This window comes from Nelusetta ayraudi, unplaced genomic scaffold (genome assembly GCF_046127955.1).
Source record: "Nelusetta ayraudi isolate G7.1 ecotype Tasmania unplaced genomic scaffold, CSIRO-AGI_Nayr_v1 ptg000031l, whole genome shotgun sequence".
NCBI classification, from domain to species: domain Eukaryota; kingdom Metazoa; phylum Chordata; class Actinopteri; order Tetraodontiformes; family Monacanthidae; genus Nelusetta; species Nelusetta ayraudi.
Window position 1 is genome coordinate 1169974 of NW_027466081.1, and position 27085 is coordinate 1197058.

Here is a 27085-nt window from a genome sequence, read left to right on the forward strand (position 1 = left end):
TGCAAGAATGCGAAGGAAGGAAAGGCTTTAGATTTGTAAGAAATTACTTATGCCGGCACATCAAACACCTTGATGGAGTTTATACAATTCTTAAATTAGAATATTTTAAGTAAATTAAGTAATTCAGTCAAATATTTCAGATTCAGATTTCTAACTGAAGGCTCCTGGAACATAAACTGCTGACTTCAGGGCCAGTTGCTACTTTGAAGACAGACTAAGGCTTCACACTGGTTGTTAAATGAGCCGACTGCTCCTCTCACACAGACCTGAACTCACTCCATGGCCCGAGCTGACCGAGTCCTCGCTGATGCAGTGAAGCTGGCACACTCCGGAGTCCTCGGCCGCCATGTGCATAGGCTTGGTCAGCAGGAACTTCCTGCACGGTGGCGCACAGACACAGAATGCCGCCGTGTTACTTCAGATTAAAAAGTGCAGCAGTCAAGAGAGATTTGAAGTGCACTCTAGCGCCGCCTACTTGTTGGTGTTGCTCTCCAGCAGCAGCCATCGGTCCTCTGCCACCAGAAAGACAGACTTGAGCTTGATGGGAAGAGAGATGGAGTGAACCTTGGCCTCCAGCACGTCCAGCACCTCCAGCTGGTTGCTGCACATGGGAATAAACAGGTCACGTAAGTCAGGCTGCACTGCTTCAGTTCAACTACATTATGCCCTGGCGAGCTCAGCATTTTAGTAAGCCACTTTATTCTTACAAGACAAAACATAACAAAAACACAGAACTCTACAAGTCTCACGCCGGTTTAATTACTGTTTTTGGGCTCTTGTTCAAGTTTTGTCCAAAAAGGTCCTTGTTTTTAGATTTTACTGTTCCATAGACAAGGAATTAAAAAAATATTTATCTTGTTTTATTCAACAGAAAGGAAAAAAAAAACATCCATAACCAACATCTGTAGTGTCTCTGTTTTGAGTAGTGGCTTGTAGTAGTAGTAGTAATAGTAGTAGTAGTATCACATTGTCATAGTATCATAGTATCATATTGCTTGGAATGCGACAAAAACCTAAAAGTGTCCACCTGATCTGAAAAGGATACTTCAACGTTTTGCCAAATTTGCCTGTTACCCTTAATCCTACGGTCATGTGATCCTGAGTGAGTTTTGAGTTTTGAGATCTGGAGGGCAAAATGTTGGTGAACAGTACAGCTTTCTCCTCCCTCAAAACGCATCAAATACCCAAACCAACAATTCCAAAGCTGTTGCGGCCAGCTTTTTCACACACTGCAATTTTTCAGCAAAATTACCAAAAATGTGTTAACAGGCCTTTAAAATGTCCCAGATTCAGATATGAAGGCGCTTCAGAGGGCATGTCTGAGAAAGTCTTTATCACAGAGAGCTGGTGGTACAAGAGGGTTGTTGATCATGTGAATGTTAAATGATGACAGTAGATTTAGATCGGAGGAGCTTACCCTTCTTCCCTGTAGAAGAGAAGCCAGTTTTTGTTGGCAAAGTCATGTCGCATTATATATTGTCCCTGTAAAAAGACCATAGCAAAAAAATAAATAAATATTATTTTAAAAAATGAAAGAAAAATACATAAAAGAATACAGGAATGTTTTAACGTTTTTTTTTTTAGTTTTTTTAGTTTTAATATTTGTAAATGATTCACAGCTGATCCATCTATGCCCTACACTGTAATATGTTACAAAAAAGATCATGTATTTCAATAACAAAATGAATTATAATGTCTTAGGACATAAAGAAAAACGTTTGCTTCAAATTTTCTAAATAACAGGAATGACTGACCTGCTGTTCCTTATTGCTCCACCAGTTGGACGCTTTGGCAGAGGACTGCTCGCTATCCTGAGACAACATGAGTCTCCGGACGGCTCCCGTCACCAGGTCCAAGTGAAGCACGGTGTTGCTCTGGCAGAGGAGAGGAAAGAAAGAAAGAAAGAGGCTGGTGAGACGACAACATTGTACTTTGGTGGGCAGCTGTGGCTCAGTTGGTAGAGCAGCCTGTAAATCAAGCTGAAGTGTTCTTGGGCAAGACACTGAACCCAAAGGGAGCAGTTGTGTGTGTGTGAGAATGGGTAAAGCGCTTTGGGTATTGTGATGGCTGGAAAAGTGCTATATAAGTGCAGTCCATTTACTGTGTCAGTTGTTGCAAAAACAGGTGAACTTACAACAAGCTGACAAATTTGTTCTCAATAATAACACGTATATTGATGAAAAAAATAATGTTTAATAATATATAACTTTCCTTGATTTTTGATTTTCTCTCTATTTCTGCTGTACATTGATAATAGTTAAAATATTGGAGTTTGGGTGATAAGGGTGACATTATATTTACCCTATGAAGGCAATTCAGTCCATTAACCATTGAGCCTCTTGATAATAAATAAATAAATATGTTAGAAATAATGGGTAAAGTTTACTTCAAAGCTTTCCAAGTACTGTCTGCTTTGAGACGCTATGAACTGTTAGCACTCAACTCCACTCTCAATTCTTAGTTGAGAAGGTATTATTATCATATTATATATTATACATTATTGACCTTCAGCAGTCTGTCTTTTTGACAACTCAGAGCAGCAGCAAGTTGCCTTCTGATTTATGCGTTTTATTTATCACATTAGATTTGCATGTGACAGTGCAAAAATAGTTTTGGTTTCTATGTTTTAGTGTGGATTTCGAAATTTCAAAAATATTAACATGACACTGTGATAAAGGTGTACTGAAACTCTAGAAATTTGACTTCTGTTTTACAGAAATAAAAAAAATGTATTTCAACGCTCAAAAAAAATCCTACAAACTAATAAAAACGACAGTTTCAACCCAACACTGTCGGTAGAGGGCGCTCAAATCAAGGTTAAAACCCGTAACAGCCGCGCAGTCAGCGGCGAAGCCCACTTAAATCCAAGCGATGACGTCAGTTACGCAAAGTTAAGTTCATTCAGTTCAAATATAGCAGACACATTCTCCACTCCAGATGTGCTCGTCTGCCTGAGACCGCCAGACGAATCTGTCGGATGGACAGCAGGAATGAACGCACACTGTGAGGATAGTACGAAAAAATGAAGGCACGCCGGTTCCCGCCGGCCCGAGCTGCCAATTTACAAAAGGCTTTAGTCTGTGACGCACGAGTCTTCATTTTTATCTTTTTTTTTTTCTCTCTTTCTTTTTTTATGAGAATGAGCCACGGGGGAGCTGTCCTCGCCCCTGACTGCCCTGCATCACACTAATAGTTTCCTCATGGCCTCCCATTCCTGACAAGCACTACTGTTCTGTTCCAAGGGGGACAGGCAGGATGAGCTGCCAAGAGAAGGCAAACCCCACTTCCGGGTTCTGCGCATGAACTGCCGAGTGAGGGTCCTCTGGCATTAGAGTGTCTGTTATTCAGCAGCGACTTGTAGTTGCTCAAGTGTGTGTTTGCGGCACAAAAAAAAAAAATCTTGAACATTGTTGAAGTTTTCATATTGGGACTGTGTGCAGTTTCTGGAGCTGGTGTGTGTGTGTGTGTGTGTGTGTGTGTGTGTGTGTGTGTGCCTTCGTGTTTTTTCTCTCTCCTTTTTCTGAATGCCAATGACCCCGAAATGAACTAAGTTGTGTGGGCCTCCTAAGTTTAAGACAGGCGAAACATCGCAGTGGTATTTTTAGAGCTCCTCCTCTGACCTAATCCTCCTCCACCGTACAAGTACACCGAGTGGATAAATAGCCACAAGCTACAGTCTGACTTGCGTTGTGCCGTCTACGACTCGAGTCTGAAATCCTAACAGATGTTCTTACTTTGGCACGACTCCTTCCAAATCTGAGGATAAACGGATTGTTACACGCCATTGTTTGTGTTCTCAGAATGTCACCATATTAGGTAGAACAAATATGCCTATTACATCCAGTGTATAGAAAAACTATCCATCAATTAATCAACTCCAATGGATTTAGAAATAGATTTTTTTTACACCCAATTACAATTTGTCTGAATCAATGCTTTGTTTCCTTAATTTTGTTGTGCGCTGTGGTTTCACACAAACGCTTGTTATGCAGATGACACCAGTATGTATATGTATCTGTTAACTTGAGCTTGTTCTGCAATAAAGGGCAAGTTGTTTTCAGTCATGCCTTTTACACATTCGTACAATTTGCTTTTTGCCAATTCAAATAGCCATCATGTCAAATCAGACAGAAGAAATGATTCAATAGCTTTAACCGACAGCTGCGGCTCTAATACGGTATAAGTTAACAATAAACATACAGCCATACGTCAAAGCGCAAAGTTCTTTGAGACTCGAGGAAGGTCCGGTCAAGGATGAAAACCAATTTCACAGAGTGGCTGAACACGACAGCCTACCATTGATCTACTAACGTACGCAGGAAGTTGGAGCAAGTAAGATCTCCACTTCTATGAACAGCAAGATCCATCCATCCATCCATCCATCCATCCATCTTCTATGCCGCCTTCCTCCTGCGCTCAGGGTCGCAGGGTTTTTGCTGGATCTGTTTCAGGGCGAAGACTGTGTTTCACCCTGGACAAGTCACCAGTTCATCGCAGGGCCACATTGAAAGACAAACAACCATTCACACTCACACACATACCTCGGGACAATTTAGAGTTCCCAATTCAGAATGTGGGACAAACATACACAGGGAGAACATTCAAACTCCACAGAGAGAGGCCCCAGTTCCAGGATCGAACTCACAAACTTCTTGCTGTGACGGCGCTAAACACTTGCACCGCCGTGTTGCCCTGAACACGACCCAACGTTTAAAAAAAAAAAAGAAGAAAAAAAAAAAAGACAATATGTATTGAAATGTAGCTTTAAAAATGTTGCGTATGGAGGAAACACTTGGGTAGTTTCACAACATATTGCTCTAACAGAGGACTGTTGTCCAGGACAGAGTGGGTGAAAGTGCAGCCGTGGACCAACCTGCTCTTCATGCAGCACCACCTGACCGTCAAGGGGGCTCCCGAGGGGAGCCACTGTGACAAATGGCTGCCAAACTCCACTGATGGTCCTGGGGAAGACGTCGTAGAGCTCCATGCAGTGGATGGTGTCCCCGCGCTCCTTCATGGAGTACAAGGACACCGGGTTACAAGTGGCCACGTAGATGGTATCTGCGAGACAAACCCACATAACACAGAGTGTTAGACGTTGCCATCAGAGAGAGTTAAAATAACGTTTGTCATTATAATACCGCTGGCAATGTGTCAGCTTTATTCATATCTGGCTGTTTGCAGCAGCATTGGACTAAAACTTTGTCCGTGTAAATGGAGGTTCTATTTCGGTCTAATGACACTCTGGGGACGACTGGTCACTTCCGTTTTCCCAGTTTCTATTTTGATCTTTAACGGCCTTCTTTAAAAGCCTGATGTTTTATAAAGGCACTTTAATTAGCATTTTACTGGACAGCTTAGTTATATTATTATAATTATTATCCATTCCTGTGTGTGTCTAGTTTCCTGACTGATTGTTTATTGCTACCTGTCCTTAATTGAAATGGTCTTTTTTTTAAACATAGAAACAAACCTTGCAAGTATAGTTAGCATAGTGAGTGTGGAAGGACATACCGTCCTTGGTGGTGACATCGCAGATAATGTTAACGTCACTCATGGGAAGCTGCCAGTGGGTTTTCTCCTCGCTAAAACTCAAAGCCCGGCTCTCTTGCCTGCTGCAGGGATGAGCCTGCACACGCAGAAACACAGGCCCCTGGAAACGCACAACGCGAGCTTTCAGTACAGAACAAAGCCAAAACTACAATCCAAGAGATATCAGGGAAAAGAAATGATACCAAGTTAATGGCAGTACATTTTATACTTTTACACTTTAAAATACGCACTTCTCAAGAGGGGGATTGCTGCAAGTTCAAGAAAAAAAAAAAAGTATTTTCTTTAATCATCAGCCTCCTTCCCCATTTCTTGTTGTACATATGTACATGTCTCCCATTCACCTGAAAATTGACATGGTACTTAATATTTATGGTACAGTTTGCTCATTTCACCCCTAATCTTCTTTAAATCTGTGTAATATGTATAATATAATGTATATAGTATGTCCACTTGCATATGTTCGTGCACTTTATGTGGATATTTGTATATATGTCTACACATTCTATATATTGTGTGTATATCCATCAAGAGAACCCATATATTATATCTAGCTGCAAATCTGTGTATATATCAACAGCAAAAAAGCACTTCTGGTTAGATGCTAAAACAGCATTTCGTTACCCTGTAATTGTACATGGTAATAACAATAAAGTTGAACCTTTAGCCTTTAACTTTTTTTATTTATTTTAAACTGCAACATTGTGAATCCTCCTTGAAAAAATGGCCATGAATCTGACTTTCAATTCAACTTGATAACCTTTTAAACATAGGACTGAAGTACAGTAAATACTGCCTGATTCCTAATTTAACACACCAAACATGAGTGAGCAAGTTGCTGTATAGTAAGCTTTGCAGACACCAGACTCCATGTGGTTTGGTCGTTACCTTGATGTCTATGAGATGCGTCTCTGTAGGACAGAGCATTTTGCGGCGAGCGTTGCCACCTTGGTTTATGGTCCAGTAGCCAGTCATCTTGACCTCTGGCAAGGGTAACCTAGAGAGCAAAGATCACATGATGACATCTGACAACATGATCACCAAGGATTGTTAACAGCAAAAAAAAAAATGATTTTTTTTTTTTTATAGTTACTGTTGTCCATCCCCAAGATGTAATGAGCGAGAAATAACTCAAGATGAGATTTATTCTGATCAGGATTTCATCAAAATTCTTAAAGATTTAAAGATGTATATGTAAACAAAAGTCCTTGTCTTTGTGCATCTCTGCTGGCCAGACGTTAAGTGGCCATCCTACGAGTCGCCGCTGGTTCATGACCAGTCTTTTTGACTTTAGGTAGGATAAAGCAACAAAATATAGCAACATCAACATCTGATAATCATAGATTGGATACTTTTAATATCTCACACAAAAAACAGCCATTAAATGATTGCTGAGGAACTTTAGCAGCCCTTATTAAAAATGAGCATGTCTTGGGCTGAGCTTCGTTTTTTTTTTTACCATTGTTGTCCTTTCCAAAAATGTTTTCCTTTTACTAAGGAAAATTTGATTTGACAGAAAAAGATAATGAATAAAAACAACAATGATTGTATTAGCAGTAGGTATAGAATTCATCTTTGTGGCTGCGTATCAAGTTTTTGGCCAGTGGTCTGTTTCAGTGCCCAGAGCAAAATCACCAAATGAACTCCAATAAAACCCAGAGTTATTGAGAAGGTCTGCGTGCTGTGCCGATTCAAATAAGTGATTGCATTGATACTGTGCAAAGTCAGAGTTCAGTGTTGTGTCATTCATTTATAGCACATTCATTGTGTAATAGTGCATATGAGCTGACAGGAAAAAAAAGCCTAGCATCCAATTAACGGTCAAGACTGGGACTACAATTAATCTGACTGGACAAGCCTTTCAAAAATAAAAGCACAAATAATCACAGAAGACATTAGGGATTGTATGTAATATTATTAATTTATTATACAGTTGAAGTATGGAAAATCTCAGAAGACAATGTGGATCGAGGCTGAGTTTAAGTGGGACCACCTAAATAGCAGCAAAGGTTTCTTATCATAGAAAAAACTAGTCGGCTTAAAAAATAGGGAGGTGGGGTAGTGTTATATAAATACGTTTTTGCTTCTGTGATATGCTTTACTGAACAGCTGTCGGCTAATTCGGTATTATTCCAGCTAATAAACCCACTGTGTTTTTCTGCTACTGTACTTTGAACTTATGCTGAATCTCTCTGGGTTCTCCAGCTTCCTCCCACAGTCCAAAAACATGCATGTGAGGTAAACGGAGAACTCCAAATTGTCCGTAAGTGAGAGTAAATGTAGGTGTACGTTTGTCTTCCTATGTGGCCTTGCAGTGAACTGGCAACCCTGTCCAGGGTGTCACCCTGCCTTCACCTCTATGACAGCTGGGAGGGACTTCAGCAGAACCATGTGACCCCGAGTGCAGGAAGAGGTGGGTATAGAAGATGTATGCATGGATAGATGTACACTATAGATTTATGTAATGAAGGTCTAATCTTCAGTAGTAGTAATCTTTAGAGTTAAAAGTTAATTTTCCAGTCTGCAATTTAGCTTCTTAAAATTAAAAGCCGTACTAAAAGATCAATTTGATAAAATAATTTGATTGTGGGTGAAAAAATGAGGGAAAAAAGATCTTTTCAGCAGCGAGACTTTGCAAGATTCTGGACACTGAAACAGTCAGTAGGTCAATGACTTGCATACGGTTAAACCCCAACACTGTGAGGGCCTTCACTTCAGACCAAGTAGCAGCAATTTTATGTGTTATCCTAGCGTCTCGCGCCCCTGATGCCTTACTCCTTGGCCAGGTTGACGGAGGTCGGCTTGGCTCCAATGGGGATCCCGTGCTTGTGCAGCACTTCGAGCAGAACCTCTCGGACGTCTTTGTTGTAAGAGTCAAAGTCAAAGACGTTGCGCACCACGTTGGCCAGACCCTCATCGGGGAATTTCTGTGGAGAAGGGACAACACAGAGATAATTAATTAGAGGTCGGCCCATATGGCTCAATAGCTGGCTCGATAGGACATCGCACAATCTATTGGTGTGGGTCAAACCCTCAGAGTGGAAGGTTTAATTGCATTAATAACAGCTGGAATCTCACCATTTATCAAAATTAGATGATTATTGTTGTATTTATCTTGAATTACAGGGAAAATCAGCAATAGATCTTTATGATAACCACTATGTACACTAGCATTAAAGAACTAAAGGGTACAAGATCTTTATGACACAAATGTCATAGTTCCATATGTGATATATTTTTCTTGTGTAGTAAGAGCAAAATGATGAATTGTTACCAAATTTTGGCAAAATGAAAAATTGTGTTTTGCGAGCATTTTGAATGGTCTCAAACTGCATAAAGTCTGCCGGTTTCCTATTGGCTTGTGAGTGTATTGATGATTTTCTGATACCATTCCAAAGGGCAGAGGCAGAGACCATATTGTCCTCACGGGAATATCTGCTGAAACAGCAGAGGGAAAAGCACAGTTGTATTTCAATCCGCCATTGGCGTATTCAAGCGGCCGACCATCGAATTTACGCTGGCCTGACTCATGACTAGATAGAATCCTAGTTACATTTTCACACCTTTATAAGTGTGCGTGGTTTAATTTGGGGGCGCACTTCGTGACAATAAGGCTGTCATGTCCCTTCCCGCTGATCACCGAGGTAGAGTTCTGACCAGCTGGCTTAAATAGGGTTCAGCCTACTGCGACTTGTTATTGGTGGGGAAGAAGCAATATAGACTTTGACTGAATGATCCAGCATCTGCCCCGCTTCCCGCGGGCGTCGATGGCCGAGGTGACTGATGAAATGAGAGGGCGGCCACGGGGGAAATAAAACATGTGACGGTGCCCCTCTGTGGTGGCCTATTGATCTGAAGAAGTGCGAGCTGCAGGGTTAGCAATGGCTAGCGCGTCTCTCAGCACCACGTGGCTCCCTGCGTTCATTTTCAGACAAATAATAAAACCAGCTTCAGTATTTGTCTGTCTGAACACCACTCTCTGGAGAAATAACCCGCGTCCACTACTACATTCGTGCCGTGCCAACAGGTTAATTAATGGTGCAAGTTCTTTTTTTGGTAAGTCGCATTTGGCAAAGTCTCTTTAGCGTTGCCACATCATTTTTAGAGGTCTCTGATGAAAGGCAAGACAAGTGAATATGAAAATACTGAGCAGACCTAAAGACCGGTAATCAGGCGTTATCAGTCAAAGGTACTGAGGTCCAATAAGAGACTGCAACACATTTAACACTTTTAAAGTCAATCTAAAAAAAAAGTGTCTGAAAAGAAACCAGACGTGTCGGCACTCATTTCAAATCCAAGCTTTTCTGGAACCTCTTAGTGTTCTTGTTACTTTGCCAGTGTCTTCTATCATATTGTTAATTTTTTTGCATTTTTCATTTGTATTTGTCATTGTATTGTTATTACTTCTGACCTGCAGATGGAAAGTAGCCTTTGGCTAATTCTGGCATTTAAACAGAATTACATTTAAATGATCATTAATATGCACTGTCGATTTTATTTTTTTATTTTATTTTTTTTAATATTCATTAAATTCATTATTATTTTTATTTTATTTTTATTTTTTTTAAAAAAGGTACGTTGAGGAAACCATTGGATTCCATGGTGCTCACTCTTTCATTCTCATTCATTTGTGTTCTATGTAATCATGATAACAGAGCACATGTTCTATATGCAGTGCTGGGGAGTAACGAGTTACATGTAACAGCATTACTTAATTTAATTACAAAATAAAGATAATTGTAATTAGTTACATTACTAGGAAAAATAAGTAATTCAATTACAGTTACTTGTGGAATTATTCATGATTAAAACTTGAATTGCATCTGACCATTTCTTACCAGGAAGGAAACAACTAAATAAGCGTGCATCAGTAATCAGCACGTGCCCCCCTTACCTGAAGGTGCTTGACGATATTGACCACCTCTCGAGTGGAGTAAGGGTAGGTGATTTTGCCCTGTTCAGCCATGGACCTCAGCTCCCCGAAGGCAGCCACCAGTTTCTGCAGAGTGGCATCCGGCACAGCTGGCCCGTACTGTTTCAGCATTTCCAGTTCGGCCTGGGGCTTCGGATTGTCCACAGCATGGCAGCTAAAAATATCACCTGTGCACAAGACAATAGCTGCTGTTTGTTCTCTGGACTAATCACTTCCACTTTGGTAAGTGGCCTAAAGCAGCATTCCTCAGCTGGTAGGGTTAGGTTGCGGCTTGGTGGGAGATGAAGAGATTTTAAAATATATATATTTAGATGTATTTTGCAGGAGATAAATTCAATTCAATAATTTCAATAATTTATTTACAAGATTTTTTTTTTTTGTGGAATGAATTTGAGTGCTGTATAATAAATTAGGGTTGTAACTTCATGATAAGGAAAGAAATGTGGCTCCACCAGTTGGGAACCACTGGCCTAAAAGATGCTGCAATTGAAAACTGCAATGATTCAGAGCAGTAAAATTACAATTCTACACAAGTTGTGTGTTTATCAATATTATCTTTGTTATTGGTATGTGGTGCCGAAAAGTATTCAAAAAAACACCACAATTAAAGTTTTGTAAATAGTAAGGCTGTCAAACGATTCATGTTTTTTTTAATCGCAATTAATTGCAGAATCTTCATAGTTAACTACGATTAATCGCGGTTTGATTTGCATGTGTAAAATTTGGTTATTTTGCATTTCAAGGCAGTTTTAACCCCATAATGTAAAGTATTCTTACCAGAAATTGGCCAGGGGGGGGGGCCGACTACGGGTTCGTAAAAGGGACAAAAAGGCTCACGCCGGGTTCACGGCGGACGCGGAAGTGCCACTCGCAAAGCAGCGCGCCCACAAACATTGCGCGCGAGCCGCAGCCCTCCTGTTCACGCTAGACACACGTTTCCGCGTGACGGTCGACAAGCTGTTGTCTACTCGCATTCAGAGCTATTTTTTTAAGATCAGTTTCACATCGTCCATCTTGACTTGACAACATCTCCTCTCTTGCCTCTCTCTCACTCTTTCCCCCGCTTGTTTGTGTTTTTAGACGCTCATCTGACCGACGCCGTCGTTAACAAGGGCGCCGAAAGGAAGCGAGCCTCCCTCTCAACCTGCCGTTCCTCGAATCATTCTTCGAAAGGTGATGGTGTGAAACAACATGTGCGTGCTGGGGTTTGTACCAAGAGCTCCGAAGAAGTCGTTGCCCAGGAAAGGGAAGCCAGGTCGGTTTGCGAGTACAATCATCCTGAAGCCCGGGTGCATCATGATGGTGTTGGCTCTTCCCTCGGCTTCCCGCGGATCTACGGACAGACAGACGGGCACACGTTGAACCTGGCCTGCATCCATCCATCATCTCCTCCACCATCGTCGCAATTGAACAGCTTTCGGTCTGATTTGCGACGCTGCACGCGTTGCCTTCCCCGCACTGGGAGTCCTGGGAGCTGATGTTTAGAAAGTCTAGAGCTTGTGTTTACATTCTTGGCTGAAGGGGAGCCTCTCAGGACGGGAGGAACTGTCAGCCACCAGTGTGGTTCTGTGAGACTATTTACAGGTTTTTAGAGCGCGACCTGGACCCGAAAGCTGCAGGACTCGTCCACAGTGAGGGTCAGTCCTAAAGCCCTGTAAAGTTGCAGGGGATCCTCAGCACTTGAATTCAGTGTTCTACAATAGAGACACATGCCCCTTGTTCAGGTGGTGGCTGAGACTATGTTCACATTAATGCAGCATAAGCTAGTGTGACTTGCAGGATGGTAATGGATGTATGTGCAATAACTAAATGCTCTTCGTAAAAGGAACTTAGAGTGGAGAAAGTTCCATGTTTGCACATGAGTTGAATGTCTTGTCTTTTCTTTTACTCTCATGACTATTGACTTTGCAGTTTCTCACTGAAGGCATCAACACTACGTATGAACACACATTGAAATTAGGAAACAATAAAAGTGTAAAATAGTTCCACCATTTTTTATATTTAAATTCTTCAAAATAGCCACCTTTCATAAAAAGCAAATTCAGAGTTATTAAACATGTTTTTCTTTGCTGCATAATCAAATATATCTTGCTCATATGTTTGTTGTCTTCAGTATCTATCTGCAGTGTAGAAAGTTGAAAAGATTAAAAAAAAAAAAACAAAACAAAAAGCAAGCTTTTGACTGGTAGCGTCAGGCAAGACTAGAGATTACAGTGTTCCTGTACATACTGTAACCGAGATAATAGAATTTATATAGAGTTTTTTTTTTTTTTAAAACATAATACTGTTCAAAAATCTTCCTACAGAAAACGTTTGTGTTCGTGTTTTAGGACAGTTAAAATGGTTTGTTTATAGCCCATGGTGCTCAGTCAAACTTAAATATATTCAGGCCTTAAATAATATTGCTTCATTATTTCCAACCCTTTAGCGACGCCCCCATGCCATAATGTAAAAGCTGCCGGGCAGTTTATCCACCTTTGCCATTTTTCCGCCCACATTTGTTTGCAACAAGTCTTTGTTTTGTACCAAACAGTAATGAACAAGATCTCATCCCAGAGTGATTTTAACGCTTTAAGTTATCCTCAGGAACATGGTGCGTTTTTAAAGCTCAGCTACCCGGTGCAGTGTGGTGACGGTCAGCTGTGACAAACGAGCCTTGACTTGAATGGTACCTGAGATGATCCTGCGACCGTCGGCAAGAATCATTTCTCCGCTCTCCACCAGGGTTTTAAGGATGCTGGTAACATTGGTGGGGGCCTTGTCAGCCTCGTCGATCACCAGTATGTGACCAAGTTTCGCCGCCTTCACCTGGGGGGGGCGCGCACACATGCACGCAAACACACACACAGAAGAAAAAAAAACAAAAACATTTAAAAAAAAAAAAAAAAAAAAAGCTTGAAAAATGTAAATTCCCTCCATTCCTGTTCCCTTCCCACCATGATAATGCAACTGGATTACCATCATTCTAACCTCAACTGTGTGTGTGTGTGTGTATATATACGATAATGCGATTAATTTGCATTAGCGCACCGAGTTAACTCGCGATTAATCGCATTAGTGTCCTTTGTTAACTCGTGATTAATCGCAAATTAATTGCAAAATTTTGACCCTGCTCAATGTGTAACTTACTTGCACTGAGCCATTTGCTCAAACAGACAAGTAATTTTACATTTTCTCACACACTGAAGCACACTCTTCATGCCAACACACTAGTCCTTGCCGACGCATAGAGAATCACACATATGCATGGACACTCTGCATCCGTGCAGAAAGTCCAGCGGTCGTCATGGAGACTCTCGTCTTCATCACTTTGCTTTCCGTCACTCTCTTCGGTGAGAGCTGACATCCCACATTATGAACCTGCTATTGCTTATATGCACAGCTGTACGCTTGCCTGTGTGCGAGCGCGTGTGCCAGAGTAAAAGGCCTCTTTCTTGGAAGCTTCAGTCCCACAATCAGATGGCTGGAGGCCAGTAAGTCCTTCTCTGCAGGCTTTAACATACTCATAAAAGTTTTTTTTTTTTTTTTTAATCTCAGAAATATGATAATCAAGTTGTGCTCCATAGTCTGTTCTCCTCACGTCATAAAATCCACTTGTTTGCACTGCCCCCAATGCTGATCGCTACGGTGGAGTTTTTATCCAATCACATGTCAACTAGCTTGTGTTGCCAGGTTCAATGATGATTTGCCTGAGCCACGTTTCTCCTCTTGCAGAGCCAAACTGTTGCAATGGTGAATCACAGTAGTTCTTACATGACTACAAGTTGTGACTTGTTTTAACTATAAACGGTGAATTATTATACTGCAACTGTAGAATATGTGCGTAAGTGGGCATCTTTGTCTGCTTATACTGACCAGAGGTGAGTCTTCATATGTGATGATCCCATTTCGGACAGAGGGCTGCAGGGTCAAGGTCTGGACAGTTGTATCCCTAAATGAGAGGAAAACAATGTTCTTATTATCATTAGCTTATATTTTTGGCCTCATGCCAGTTCATCCACAAACTGCCCTGAAATTTGGGAAAGGCTTAAGGCCGCCTGTTAAATATTGGTCACCTAATATCAACAACTCCAGTTGAGGCAACTCATAGGTGTGAGAACAAATGTCGGTTCGTCTCTATGTGGCCCTGCGATGAACTTGCGACTCGTTCAGGGTGCAAAACCTCCTGCGCTCCACGACCACTGGGATAAACTGAAGTAACCCTGGGACTGCCGGTGCAAGAGAAGCGATGATGGAAAACTGATGGGTGGATGGATTGTTTGATAATGTTAAGACCCATGGCGTGTTTGTAATATCTGTCGAAAAGCGAGCTCAAACCGAGTGGAGCACTTTTGCTGAGTTCTGCATGTCGGGGGTTCAGAAAATTGGATTTTTGTCTCAGCAGCAACGTAGTCATCCTACCAATAATTACTACTACGACTATTACTACCGTACTACAAATTGCCATTACCCAGACGACCGGCTTTTTAATTTACCTGCCACTGTCACTGCTACAACAGCGCAGCTTGTTGCACTAAAAACCAGAGAAAAGCAAAATTCCGCCGCTGCAGAGAAAACCAGTCCCTCAAAATGTAATTTGATAATTGTAACGCAAGGGTAGCTTTATTTATAACATTATTCTATCTTTAACACAGACATTTACATCGATAGTCCAGAGGGTAACGCTTTGGATTACAGTCCATCTAAAAATCATTAGTTAATAAGTACTCTTTAAGATGGTTATTAACGTAACAAGCGTTAAGGTACTTGTAATAAGCATTAATTAATAGGTAATAAGCACCCCATAAGATGCTTATTAACGTTAACAAGCGTTATTGACACCGATTTATTTAGTGATCTGCCAAGAATAAAGAGTGAAGAATCTCTGATCTGATCCAGACCATAGGAGCAACATTAAACAGTTTGAAGAGTTTGTTTTTGTTTTTCTTGGAACTAAGGAATCACCCGCTGGTTGTTTTAGGAACAGGATGTGGTCATGGATGACTTGAGCGTGTGGCACAATTTTTTCTCTCCCATCAGGAAAGGTGTTTAAGGCGAGAGACAAAAAATAAATAAATAAACATCAATAAAGCCTTACTTTAAATGCAAACATATGTAAATATTTTAAATCCTATAAAGACCAGGTGTAGGCTAGTAAACTGCAGGTTACATCACTGGTTACTCCATGGCGTCCAACATTGCCCCCACCTCTCATTTCTGCCTAAAAAAAAAAAACAAACTAGACTTTCTCTGTCCTCAGTGTATTCCAGTGTGACCCGAGAGCTGTCCTAGTTTCCCTCCTGGCCGCTCGCATCTCCGTCGCTTTTCTGATCCACTTCTCCGTAGGCCTCTCAGTCGCAGGCTCCCAGTAGCCGCATGAGCCGTTCGCACTGCCTCAGCGCCGGTCTAATATTAGCAGCCCAGGCTGGAGCGAACCAGGCCACATTGCATGCGCAGCTCCACTTCGACTTTCAAAGGACTCTGACAAACTAAGACACACACACACACACACACGGGAACTGGTTGTCTCTATACGTGTCTGTGTGTGTGTGTGTGTGTGTGTGTGTGTGTGTGTGTGTGTGTGTGTATTGCTGGTGTTCAACCAGTCTGCCAATGATTCGGGCTCGTGCAGAATCCGCTTTCGAGTCCTTCAGACGTGGACAAGCTATTGGCATTCCATTTCTCGACCACCGCAATCACCGCCACGGCACAACTGCCTTCTTATTAGGGCCGGGATCAATACGCGGCACAGGCCTGCGTCTGATTGATCTGGGCTTCAATCAACAACGAGGGAGTCAGTGCGCGCTGGCCTGGGGCGCTGATGAGGGAGCAAACTCTGACCTAAAATTTTCTTTGGGTGCAAATTTGAGTGTTTTTTTTTTTTTTTTCTTTTCTTTTCTTTTAAGTGGGAATGGTGGCTTAACAGGAGCCTCCTCAAATGGCTTTCTAACGTGTGCAAGATGCTTTGACGCCACAAGACATGAGGGAGAAAGATGTGTGTAGTAAAAAAAAAAAAAGAAGAATTAGATGGTTAATGGTTGAATGATATCCTCACCTGTGGAGTTGCAGATATTCTCTGGGCCTGTTGAGGAGATGCAGGAATCTGTCCACTACTTTATTTTTACCAACACCCTATGAGAGAGAAATAAAAAATGAGTAAGTACACACATGTATGCAAGAGAAATACAAAAAAAGTCACATAAATTTAACATTGTCAGAGTATGTGATGCACAATATAGTATATATGTCTTTTCTCCAATATGGCCAACATGAAAGTTATCACAAAGTTCACATGAAAAGAAATTATTCAAATATTATTATTATTTTTTTTATGAATTGACAGACGTTGATTCATTTCTGGTGCACCATTACTTGTCATCATCGTTAAAATGTACGTGTAATAATTAGATTTCAATTTAATTTTGGACTTTTACTTGTGAACTGTCAACTATAAAACTAAAGAACCAAACAAACAAGCTGCATTCTTGCATGACGGCAGAATTAACAGCATCACAGCCAAGATAGCTTGAAGCATGAAGCCAAAATCTGGCACAAGTTACTGTTTTCACACATTAATTCAATACATGGAGCCTTTTAGAAACATTGAAACACACTTGGATGGATGGAGTTCAGCTCAAATGCAGCAATGTGTATCTTCAATTAGCCTGCTGTTGTTTGCAAGATTCTGGAAATGATGTTTGGATTTCATGGATTTGAACGTTTGAAATTCACAGAATCCAGACAAATCAAGACAAGTCCCCGCAAGTCCTTTCCCCAAAGACTGTGATGTTTAAGACAGAGCAGCAAGGACAACGAACTCCATGTGTTACCCACCTGGTTGCCAACGAGAAGAAGATGTTCTCCCAGGAGAAAGTCTTTCAGCATGTCTTCCATCACCATCATGTGCTGAACAGACATTCAAATACACGAGAGAGAAAGAGTAACCAATTATGTTGAATTTACTCACACACACACACACACATTAGGGCACTGCAGTGCCGTCCCTGTTGGAAAATATCATTAGTCTAATGCTACATGGTGGTTCGCCTTCTCTCCCTCCACCTCTTTCAGAGCAACAATTCTGCACCCCCAGACAGAAAACAGGTCACTTCTAAAGTAGAACACCCTCCTTACTCGCAGCACACGCCGGCGTTTTCATTCTAATTTCGGTCTCCGACTCTCACAGATGAAGGAAAAAGGGGGCAAAAGGAGGACACAGTGTGAGAGAGTGTCCTTAGAATCTTTATATAGACGTCGGTTTGTCAGTTTTTCCTTTACACATACAGTCATACAGACCCGGAAGACCCACATTGCTGAAAATCTAACACGCAATCTGTTGCTGAGATCACCGAGATTTTGATAGAAATGCAAATTCCATCCCCACCAAGCAGCCTGCTTGACGATCAGTCATGGTTAGCCAAGGAATAAGAACACCCAAATCCCAGTGGTGCCCTGGCAATGACTGTAGCTACACTGCCTGAACAGGCACGGGTGCAACAGTCATAAGAGTTCACTTCGAATCCATCATCTAACAAAACAATGCGAGGCGAAGCTACAAAAAAAAAAAATGACCTATGGAATGCTATCGGTGAGAAGAGTTAAAATAGTTTCACAGTCATTAAACGCGCTGCCTAATGACAAAATCCACGTCAACTTCCTTTTGTGCGATTACCTGAGGATTATCATAGAAGAGGACATCTGGAACTTTAATTTTGTCGCTGGGGTTGTAAACGGGTGCAGACACGCTCCCGATTTTCAGCACGCCGTCCTTCACCGCGCCTGGAGAAAAACACGAGCGCATTTAATTAGGCCCTTAGTCATCAATCACCCACCATACTCTTGCCTTTCCCCACTGACTGTGGTGGGGTAGAGTCACTGCTAACCCTTGAACACAGCTACAAAACCAAGCTGGAATGAGCAAAGCCTCTGGGTTTTCAAAATAAAATGACCCAATGAATCCTGCGTGCAGCATCCGATTTTGCAACCTATTAACGTTTAACGCTAGTTAAAGAAAATTAGATTGCAACAGTCTCGTCAATTTTGCAGTGCAACTACAAAAAAGTGCCTGATTGTCATCGTGGACTTAGGAACTATGGGATTTTGAAAAAAATTTACTTTTTTTTTCAGTTGCAGTAAGGCAGAGAAAATTATTATGGGAGCTACAGCATCATCAGCTGGTGCTTTCTTTGCCATCATCCTTTTTTAGCTCTTCTTTCTTATACAGATCAAAGTGTAGAATTCAAGAGACTGATTTGGTGAGTGGACGAATTATGAGTTGAAATGTTTTTTTTGATTTCCATCCATATCAAGAAACTGAAGCAGGGAAAAACACAATGTGCAGAATTAGTGAAATAGAACAGCTGCATACAGATGTTAACACTTGGATTTCTTCTTTATTGCCGTTTTGAGCGTATCTCCATGAGTTGAGCGCCATTCATGCAGCAGCAGTGATTTTCAACAAACTTATATGCTGTGTTCTGTGTGTCTGTGACACCGACAGCAAAGACTTAAGTTTCTCTGTCATCCAAAGTCACTCATAGCCCGATTTATAACCACCAACTCAACTTTATTAAAGTCATTATTCCGCTATGTTTTATTTTGGGAAGAAGCGGGTATGGAAAATGGATGGACGGGACCAATAAAGTGCATCTATTCTATTCTATTGTATTCTATTATAATGCAAATTATTCTAAAGCAGCGGACTCACAGCTGAGGTCGCGAGGTTCAGCAGGATCAGGCGAATCGTGGATGGAGCAATCAGCGAGGCTTTTTGCCAGGGAGGCGCTGGCCAGGCTGGGGAGGAACCTGGCAATGGCAAAGACAACACGTCCCAATTCACACAGAGCACGCTGGGTACTGAACGAACGACGGGTGAATAACGAAAAGGAGGCATCGTGCATTTGGGAGCGTGTGTTTTGCTTGCGGACCTGGAGAGGCAGGCCTTGTTGACGGAGCGAGCCACACTCTCCTCGGGGTGCTCGGAGAGACGACGGCAGATCCTCAACAGCTGTCTGGTGGAGAGGGACGAGGCCAGAGACTGCGCCTGGGGGTTCGGTGGGGGGTTAGGTGAGGGGCGCCGATGCAGGATTTAGATTGTGGCCATATGGAAAACAGGCAAGAGTAGACTTGTTCTTACTGTGGGGTCGTTTGTCTTGCGGAGGCTGTGTGTGAGGTTGAGCAATTGCTCGGCGGCCTCGACTGGAACGCTGGGACTCTGGCAAGAGATATGAAAAGAGGATAATATTGAGAGACAATGTCCAATAAGTAAATAAATAAATAAATATATTGTCTTTATTGAGCTGAAACATCCACGTGGTTTCTTGTACCTTTGTTGTTTGTTTTTAAACACGAACCATACAGTATCCTCATTTCATAAAGTACAACCACTCTTTAGGCTTGTGAATGTTCCCTTACCATTAGAATAGTTCCATCACTTCCATGGCCACTAACTGTTGGCTCAAGTTGGCTCATACTTTAATGTTACAGTGGTCCGCTAACTACAAGATTTGTGCATAGAAATCCATTATAGCCATCTTTTTGACAACATCACCCCCTTTAAATTAAAGTGATAAAAGTCTTTGCCTTTGATTTATTTTATGCAGCAAACTACAAGAATGAGTAAGATGCAAAGTGAAAATTAACACACAAAAATGTGAAACTATCGCGTTATTTCGCGATAATTTTCACGTTATAACGTGATACGGAGCCATGGTTATATCTAGTGTGATAGTGTACCTCCACTGACTTGTATGGGAAGTCTTCACAACCAATTATGAGTTAATATTAGTAATAATGCACGCAAAAAAAAAATAAAAAAAAAATCAATCCACTTACTTCAGATGGTTCAGCCAGAGATTATAGGGTCAAAATATTTGTTGTGATGGATATGAAAACCATTGTCTTTGTTGTAAAGTCATATTAAAAAAAATAAATAGGCTTTGACACTTTAGTAGGTAGGTGTAGGTTTTAAGGAACTCAAATGAAGTATAATATTCCTAACATGACTGGTGTCGTACCAGGAACCAGTAACCCTAACCCTAACCCAAATGTCGAGTGCGTGCAAAGCAGGAAGCCCAGTGGGAGAAGAGGTGCTGTTTGGAGGCTTTGGTCTCACCAGGCTCTGAATGAGGCCCATCTCCTCGGCCATGGCCAGGGGAGAGACGGTGTGGTACAGGAACATCGTCAGGAGTTCGGGGTTCAACCACTGCTGACCTCTGCTGTTGCTGCTGCTGCTGCTGCTGCCGTTGCTCGTCGCAGCACCAACAACGGGGGGCTCGGCCAAAGCCAGCACTCTGAACGATGGATGGATGGGGAGGATCGACCTGAAAAATCACCAGAAAGCATAAAATACACACACGTGAATGTCCTTTTTTTGTGGAGGGAGACCCAAACTTGATCATGATCAATCACACCGTCACTCTAAGGGAGGTGGCATGGGAGGACGTTCAAACGAATGGACATACGAGACAGTCAGAGGTTTGATATAACGGTTATGTTACAGCCAAGAGAGACTGAGGTGTCAGCAGCAGTGATCGGAATCCTTTGTGGAAGCACACAGCCCCACACAGACCTCCAACATAAAAAATACGAAATCTCTGAACGAGTATGTACAGCTTCAAAACCACCAATATTAGAAATAGGGATGCAAATTATTGATTTCATTAATCGTCAGTTGACTAACCTTGTCGATCGATTAACGGTTAATTGATAATCTGTGGTTTTTCCTGGGGCATAAATGTTTAAGGAGCACATTATTTAACCCTTAACAAATGTTGAGGGTCCAATGTGACTCATTTTTACATTAGAGAACAGTAAAAACAACCTAAACATTTATCCTCTGACGTTAAATTGACTTCTAATGGGTCACATTTCAAGTTTTTTTTTTAAGTAAGTTGTTCTAGGTATATTATGACCATCACAGTATCTACAGGTGAATTGCTCTTTCCTGCCACTACACTGTTATAATATTAACTACCCATGTAAAAAATGTTCAATTAATAGCGACTAATTAAATGTAATCGATTAAATTCTTAATTAACAATTAATCAATAAACAATTAATTGTTAACATCCCTAAATAGTAAGATAAATCAGAATCTCAAAGGAAAAATGAATTTGTCATATCAGGGTTCCCTTGTGAAAGGTCTCTTAAGCCGACTTCTGCTTGAAAAAAAAACAAAAAAACTGTAAAAGGCACTGTACTGTCCTGTAAAGATAGTTCTGTCATTGGACGATTTTATCAGAAGAAGCAGAAATAAAATCAGCAGAGCTGAAATAAGATTGCAGGAATTGCTGCCAGTTGTGCAAATAGTATTTATTCCTGTAGGTCAGCCACTCCAGGCCATGCTTACTCTTGGACTAAAACAAAACAACATAAACAGCACGCGTGTTTGGAAACACCTGGGTCGACGCAAACAGCACAGGTCACATGGGGCTGAATGTTCTGAGATGGTTTGGACGAGTGGAACAAAGCGATTTGGATTCTATTGGTTGAAGTCTCGAGAGGTTGCGAGTGCCAGGCAGGAGGGCGGGAGGAAGTCAAGTAGGAGATTTATGGAGGCGAAGTGAACGTGAAGGTAGTTGGGGTGAGAGAGAGGAGGATGCAGAGGAGACAGGAGACAGGCAACCACCCAAAGGGGAAGAAGAAACAACAAAGACATGACCGGGTTGAATGGGAGAAATCCAGTAGGTTTACGATGCGCACACACACACACACACACACACACACACACACACACACACACACACACACACACACACACACAGTCTGTGGCAAAGCAGTGAAGGAAGGGGAAGTGGGTTCATTTCAGTCCAGACGGCCCACCGCAAACATCCTTCCCACAGCTTAGCCAGGTTTTAACACACACACACACACACACACACACACACACACACACACACACACACACACACACACACACACACACACACACACACAAAAGTGTAGTAAACACGTGTGTTTCCAGAACAATGGGCATCCACCACCTGAACGAGACTGTTGCCCGAGATGCAGAGGCCAACATTCATTTACATCAGGGGTGGGCAAACTACGTCCCGGGGGGCCATATGCGGCCCGTGAAACTTTCCAATCCGGCCCTTAAGGCAAACTTGAAGAAACGACATTCATAGTCAGCAAGTCATGAAATAGCCGAATTTCCTCAATTTCCGTCAGTGTTTTGAAAGTCATTTTAATAAAGAGCTGAATACCGTGCGGCTTCTAAGACAGATATAATGTTGTAACGCTTTTGTTCATTATCTTATTGAGATCAATGCATGAAAACATGAAACCCCGGCCCCTCAGTCAAATTTTAGAGCCTGCGTAAAAGAAAACGCCTGCTGCATTCGCTTATGTCTGATGCAGCCATCCATCTGATCCCTCTTCATTTTTACACTTCAGTGTCCTTATCTATGGAGCGTATTGCCGCTGCAACACACAGAGGCGTGAGTTGAACGTTGTCTTTTCTTCCTTTTTGTTCTCCTCCTCTGTTTACCCTTCTCCCCGCTGCAACGTTAATGCTCTAACTCAACAACAACAAAAAAAATGTTTAAATGTGCGTACCTCTCTTGCAGCTGCTGGTCCGTGAACTGCAGCTGCTCCTTCAGTGCCTGATATCGGTCCCAGCGTAACAACCTGGTTCCGTCGTAGAGATCCAGTTCCCTGTCATTGAGTAACCTGGAAGGACATCAGTTCCAAACGTGAGGGGAAAAGTGTGTTTTTGGAATACTACATCAATAGTAAGGAACAACAAAATGGCAAAACATACAGTACAAATATATATATATACATACATACATACATACATACATATACATATATACATACATATATATATACATATATATACACATATACACATATATACACATATATACATACATATATACATATACACATACATATATGATGCAAAGTGAAACATGCTTAACAAGCCAGTGGTGCAGACTGCATCATGATGCTTGAGTACCTGGACAGCACCGCCAGGGTCCCCAGGTTGACTCGGTGGATTCCATCCAGAATCAGCAGTTTCCCCTCAATGGCCGCTGTGACCAGTGGAGACGGCCTCCACGCCGTGTCTCCATTAGGGAGGGTGTACCTCTGCTGGAGAAGGTCCCTGGCTGTCATGTCCTACAAGTGAGAAAGAAGAGGTGTTGAGGTTTAAAGGTCACTCAGCAAGCAGCTTCCTGTGCTAATGAAGTCTCTCATTATCAGTAGAGAGAAAGTGCTACACATCATTAGTTTTCTTTTGATTAGGCTGCACTGTGCACCGATGTGTGACTGCACTTATTTTGAAACGTTATCAATCACTGTGTCTGCAACTGGATTTGTGGTGCCTTTGGTCTAAACCTGAAAGATGTGGAAATGTTTCTTTCCATTCCATGTTTAAAGAAAAGATCATTTTGGCTTGAAAAGACGAGACTATTTCCAGTAAAAGGTTTGGAACCAAACCTCTGATGTTGCACTTTGATCATCAGGTTTGATCAGAACAGTGTCATCGCGATTCATAAAAGGAGTCAGTTTCAAGAGTCGATTCACTGCATCGGCAACAGTGTTTGAGCCTATTTAACTTTGGGAAGATCATGGTAGAGCAGACGCTGACACCAACAGAATTCTATCATTTGAGAAATGGATCCAACCTTTCAAGATTCACACCTCAGATGAACTCTGAGAAATCCGTTTGGTTAGACTACCGTGGTGCACCTTTGACAGTGTTATCCAGCCATTCCTTTGCATGACGCCAACTACTCCAAAACGCAGGAGCCAGAATCCTCCCACATACTTGGAAATCTTGAACTTATCACGTCAGTGATATCCAGCGAAATTCCTTGCTTGGCTCCCAGTACAGTACAGAATCACCTTTGGAATCCTCATAACAGTTCCAGTGGTATTCAGTGGTTTGCCTCCAACGTACACCTCCGACTAGCTAGCTGTCAATAACAGGCAGTGGGCTCCAAGCTGCTCTTAGAATCAGGTTAAATCCCAGTTGTTTTTTTCTGATTGTACAAAGAGACGCCTTTGGTTGTGAATTAGCGCAAATAAAGGTTGATTGATTGATTAATTGATTGACTGATTGAAATCAGGGAGCCTTCAGTTACTGTGGAGCTGCTCTTTGGAACAAGCCACTGACGCTAAACCACAACTGTCTCCGCTTTCAAAACCAAACTCAAAACCTTCCTTTGTGTGTGGTTTGCATGTGTGTGTATGTGCACGCTTCATGAGTTTGTGTTGAGCGGGGCTATGTATTTGTGTATGCAGTTGACATAATGAAGCACAACTGATGTGGTTCATTATGTCCATTCTATCATATTATTATATAGTATATATATAGTATTATAATTTCATAATGTTTTTATATGCATTTGACATAAACTGGTTTTTAACTTTAAGTGCATTGAGCTTACGTGTCATGAAATGCGCTTTATAGAGAAATTGCATTTCTTTCCTCTGTTCCTTTAACCATTATGTTGACTTTTACGCTGTATGTCTCAAAATCTGTAGTTACTAACCTTAGCCACTAGCATATTTATAAGCTGAGGTGGGTTTTCTTTCGGATTTTATTTCTGAATAAATTATGCATAAATACTTACATTAAAATATAAATTATATAAATACGTCCTCATCAAATGCGCTACAAACAGAAAAGCGATGCAAAACCGAACAGATGCAAACCCGAACAGATGCAAACCGAGAAAACGCTACATAAACCAGTCACTACAACGGAAGTGCTCCAAACCTGCAGGGGGCGGTCTTGGCGGAGCGGCTCAACGGAGAGACACACAGGTCGACGAAGGACGGCTGACTGTACGTTTTACGCAAGTTCCTACTGGAAACTTTCTAGTCGGCCATTCTCGGTCTCCGTTGAGCAGTTCAGCTAAGAGCGCCCCCTGCAGGCTTGGAGCACTTCCGTTGAAGTGACTGGCTTGTGCAGGGTTTTTTTTTTCTTTCTTGGTTTGCATCGCATTTGATGATTAAGTCTATGTTTTTATGTCTTGCAGCGCGCAGTTAAGCAGTTGTATTCAAAATTACACACATCATGTTACGACCAAAATCATTCGGACAGCAGTGGCAGTTACGGTGGTGCGCAGTGATACAAGAATCCTCCCGTATCTTGTTATCTTGTCTGCATGACACCAAGTGCAAAAGTGTTCTGTGTGTCTTGATCCAAAAAGGCTCCTCCTGCAGTCCATCCCCGCATTGTTGACTTTGATTTCCAAAAAAGGGGGTTTTCCCAAAGTGGGACTCGTCTTGTCAGAGCACACAAGACGCATTGCCTTGCTGGAGGATTCCACAACTCCCGTAGCACAGGTCACCTCTGACCTCCACCTGCTAAAAATAGCCGCGGCGTGACTCGGTAATGGGGGCCACGGTGCACCAGCTTCCTGCACGATCGGTGCGCGGCTGCCTGCATTCCACAGGAATTACACACACACACAAACACATGTCTGCTGGAGTGCGCATATGCTTGCACATGGGTGCAACTTTCCAGGAGTGAAGAATTGGAATGATGGACTCATGAAAATAACAGCAGTTTTATCTTTTCTTACTGTTACTATATTGTAAATACTATTATCATTTGTATTGTAACTCTACAGTTTGACCCTGTAACTTACTGTCGCTCTAACTTTAGACTTTCAATCCACACAACTTTATTATGCAGCCACTTCCTTCCTGAGCCACTGACTTGTCTCCAATGCAATCCACGCAACACCATCAACCGTTCTTGTATTTTGTTTTTCCATTATTCCATTGTCATTTTCTCCTGGAATTGACTCAGCGCTCTCTTCTGTCTTCTGAGGCTGCAATCTTCAAGCCGCTGCCACACTGCCATACGGAGTTAACGCGGGGAAATGCACAGGAACTGAGATGTTTCTATTTACCTGGTACAGCATGACGGGCTCTACGCTGTAACCGAGCATGGCGGCAAACTCCCTTGCAACCACTGACTTGCCGCAACCCTGGAGAAAAACAAACGGACGCAAAACTGCCGTTGAGACAAGAGAGCCCCACTGTCTGTAGTTTTAGTGATGGTGTGCAAAATGCACCGAATACCTTGGCTCCAATCAGACACATGTCCTTGGTCATGTGCGACTGCATCATCTCGGCAATGAGCTGGGACTGGCTCGCTGTGCTGATGAACGCTTGGCTACTTTTGGGTGGACGCGGCGCTTTAGAACCTGCTGGAACCTAAGGAAGGGCACAGGATCAAAGACATCAGTGACTGAAAGCAATGACATGGAGTTTACTCAAATGTTCCCGGAGAGCAGTATATAACCGGGTTATTATTATTTGATGTGAACAATCCCTGTTGGCAAAGAGAACGAGAACCTACTTTTTCCCTGTTACACTTTCAGGATGAAACTGATTTTTCTTGGAATAAAGTGAAGAAGTTCAATGGACATGTCCTCAATGAAGACCGTTACATAGACAGAGAATCTAAACCACTGGAGTTTAACCATCTCTAATCAGAATCACAACACCAGCCCTTGTTGTTTGTATTCATTTATCTTTTATTTTTATTTTTTACTTTGACATTTTGTCATTTTAAAAAACTCTGCACTTCATCCAATAATATTAAAGACATCTGGGCTTTTAAATTTTGCAGAAAGTTGGAGGTTGCACTGTTCT

General features: G+C 41.9%; 1 protein-coding gene across 1 annotated transcript in view; it reads right to left on the minus strand.

Moving 5' to 3' along the window:
• Positions 1 to 27085, minus strand: part of vwa8 (von Willebrand factor A domain containing 8) — a 62496-nt gene that overhangs the window by 25530 nt on the left and 9881 nt on the right. Inside the window, exons 11-33 of the mRNA XM_076030777.1 lie at positions 26510 to 26644; positions 26338 to 26415; positions 23427 to 23587; positions 23021 to 23134; positions 20577 to 20784; positions 19599 to 19676; positions 19390 to 19505; positions 19170 to 19267; positions 18135 to 18241; positions 17297 to 17368; positions 16518 to 16594; positions 14339 to 14414; positions 13156 to 13291; positions 11697 to 11816; positions 10445 to 10650; positions 8326 to 8477; positions 6439 to 6547; positions 5515 to 5653; positions 4874 to 5061; positions 1755 to 1874; positions 1418 to 1482; positions 476 to 601; positions 267 to 376 (exon numbers count right to left, since the gene is read on the minus strand). Coding sequence (XP_075886892.1) covers positions 267 to 376; positions 476 to 601; positions 1418 to 1482; positions 1755 to 1874; positions 4874 to 5061; positions 5515 to 5653; positions 6439 to 6547; positions 8326 to 8477; positions 10445 to 10650; positions 11697 to 11816; positions 13156 to 13291; positions 14339 to 14414; positions 16518 to 16594; positions 17297 to 17368; positions 18135 to 18241; positions 19170 to 19267; positions 19390 to 19505; positions 19599 to 19676; positions 20577 to 20784; positions 23021 to 23134; positions 23427 to 23587; positions 26338 to 26415; positions 26510 to 26644 — 2791 coding nt within the window. The remainder of the gene's footprint in view (positions 1 to 266; positions 377 to 475; positions 602 to 1417; positions 1483 to 1754; positions 1875 to 4873; positions 5062 to 5514; positions 5654 to 6438; positions 6548 to 8325; positions 8478 to 10444; positions 10651 to 11696; positions 11817 to 13155; positions 13292 to 14338; positions 14415 to 16517; positions 16595 to 17296; positions 17369 to 18134; positions 18242 to 19169; positions 19268 to 19389; positions 19506 to 19598; positions 19677 to 20576; positions 20785 to 23020; positions 23135 to 23426; positions 23588 to 26337; positions 26416 to 26509; positions 26645 to 27085) is intronic.